Raw genomic sequence first — 1,871 nt, 5'->3', positions numbered from 1 at the left:
TCTTTCTTTCTTTCTTTCTTTCTTTCTTTCTTTCTTTCTTTCTTTCTTTCTTTCTTTCTTTCTTTCTTTCTTTCTTTCTTTCTTTCTTTCTTTCTTTCTTTCTTTCTTTCTTTCTTTCTTTCTTTCTTTCTTTCCTCCAACCAGCAGGGGTTACTACAATACTTGAGTGTACTGTATAAGACCCTTCAGGAGAATCAGAGATTCACCAGAGGGGAACAAGCATTTATTAAGTGCCTCCTATGTTCCAGGTACTGTACTAAGTGCTTTATAAATATCCTCTTTGATCCTCACAACAGCCCTGGGAAGTAGGTGCTATTATTATCCCCATTTTGCTGTTGAGTAAACTAAGGTAGATGGAGTTTAAATAACTTGCTGGGGATATGTAGCTAATAAGTATCTGAGGCTGAATTTGAACTCAGATCTTACTGACTCCAGACCCTGCTCTCCATCCACTACACTGCCTCTGAATGTGAAATTTTCCTCAATGATAGCAACAAGTTCATTTCCTTCTTAGGGGTCACAGGATCTCAGATTTGCAGCTGGGAGGGACCTTAGATATCATTAAATATAAGCCCCTCATTTTCAGGGGGAGGAAACAGAGGCACAGAGAAGTTAAGTCACACAGCTAATATAAGTATCAGTGGTAGGATTTTCACTTAGACTTTCCTGACTCCAAATCCAGCTCTCTATGGACTGTTGTTAATGTGTTATGTGTTTTCTTTCATCTTTTATGGGCTCCTGTGTCTTTTGCATCTTCTAAATATGCAGTGGGGTGAAAGAAATGCCATATTCCACTCATAAGAATTTGTTACCCTGAGTGTTTATATGGGAACTGGCCATCATTTACTTATAGAAAAACATAGGCAGGAGGTAAGATATATTTGGAGATTTTCTTGGAATAAACACTGGATACATACAATAAACTGAGAAAGGGAAAATGACTTTTTCATGTGTCAAACCCGGGGGTCAGACCCACTTGGTCCGAGCCTAGATTCTTTAGGAGTTCCTAGGGCCATGAGCATCAATATGCTTTTAACAATATTGTTATTTTAAAAAAAATTCTAAATTTTTAAGTTTTCAAAGAACTTTCACATCCATTCTATTGTTATATCTTTGTAGATTATGCCCATTTGAAAGATGGGGTCATGTGATAGGTTTGTGGGATAGCCTGGTTACTTTCTATTTCAAAGAGGTCACTGGTGTGGGAACATTCACTCTACCTGAAAAATCCCTTGCACCCTTCACAGGTCATGACGTTGAAGTGGTAACCTGTAGCTCTGTCTCCACACACACGGCAGATTTTGGGCTCTCCATCATCTTCTTCTGTGGAGGGGTTGTTGCTACTGCAACCCAGTATTGCTTCTTTTTCTCCTTCCAGAAGGATAACATGGCTCCAGTCCCTTTCGTGTCTCTCCTCCAGGTTGATTCCTGTGCCTTGGAAACTAAAAGGATAAACAATGATGGGGAGTAAAAGGGTAATACCATCTCCCATGCTAGGTGTATTTAGTTGTTTCTGTCTGCAAAGAAATGCTTGCTAAGCTTTTTTGTGGGTTGTGTTATACCCTGTTGCAATGTGAAGACTGATCTAATATGCAAGGCAATGTGGATTTAAATGAAACTGACGTTGTAGTTGTAGTATAATATAGCAACTTCCTCTATATTGGTTTCTATATATCATGGGTCAGCTAAAGGAATCAAATGGGAATTTTGGGGGAGTTTTATAGAAGCTGTAAATGACACGCAAAGACCAGTAGATGATACAGAAAAAAAAAATTTAGAAGCCCAGAAATACAGGATTGTTATTAAAAAAAGGCATTCCAGTAGACTCTGGCATCATATGAGCAAAGGTTAAGTCCTTATATGATTTCCTA

The 1,871-nt window shown here is 38.4% G+C and overlaps 1 protein-coding gene across 1 annotated transcript in view; it reads right to left on the bottom strand.

The window, feature by feature from the left end:
* Positions 1 to 1,492, bottom strand: part of NR1I2 (nuclear receptor subfamily 1 group I member 2) — a 33,222-nt gene extending 31,730 nt beyond the window's left edge. The window contains exon 1 of the mRNA XM_069069896.1: positions 1,221 to 1,492. Coding sequence (XP_068925997.1) covers positions 1,221 to 1,492 — 272 coding nt within the window. The remainder of the gene's footprint in view (positions 1 to 1,220) is intronic.
* Between the last annotated feature and the right edge of the window lie 379 nt (positions 1,493 to 1,871).

This window comes from Petaurus breviceps, unplaced genomic scaffold (genome assembly GCF_028583685.1).
Source record: "Petaurus breviceps papuanus isolate PSGF00001 unplaced genomic scaffold, PetGlider_PUasm1.0 90792, whole genome shotgun sequence".
NCBI classification, from domain to species: Eukaryota; Metazoa; Chordata; class Mammalia; order Diprotodontia; family Petauridae; genus Petaurus; species Petaurus breviceps.
The sequence above is the reverse complement of the archived record's forward strand: the minus strand, read 5'-3'. Positions and strand labels throughout refer to the sequence as shown.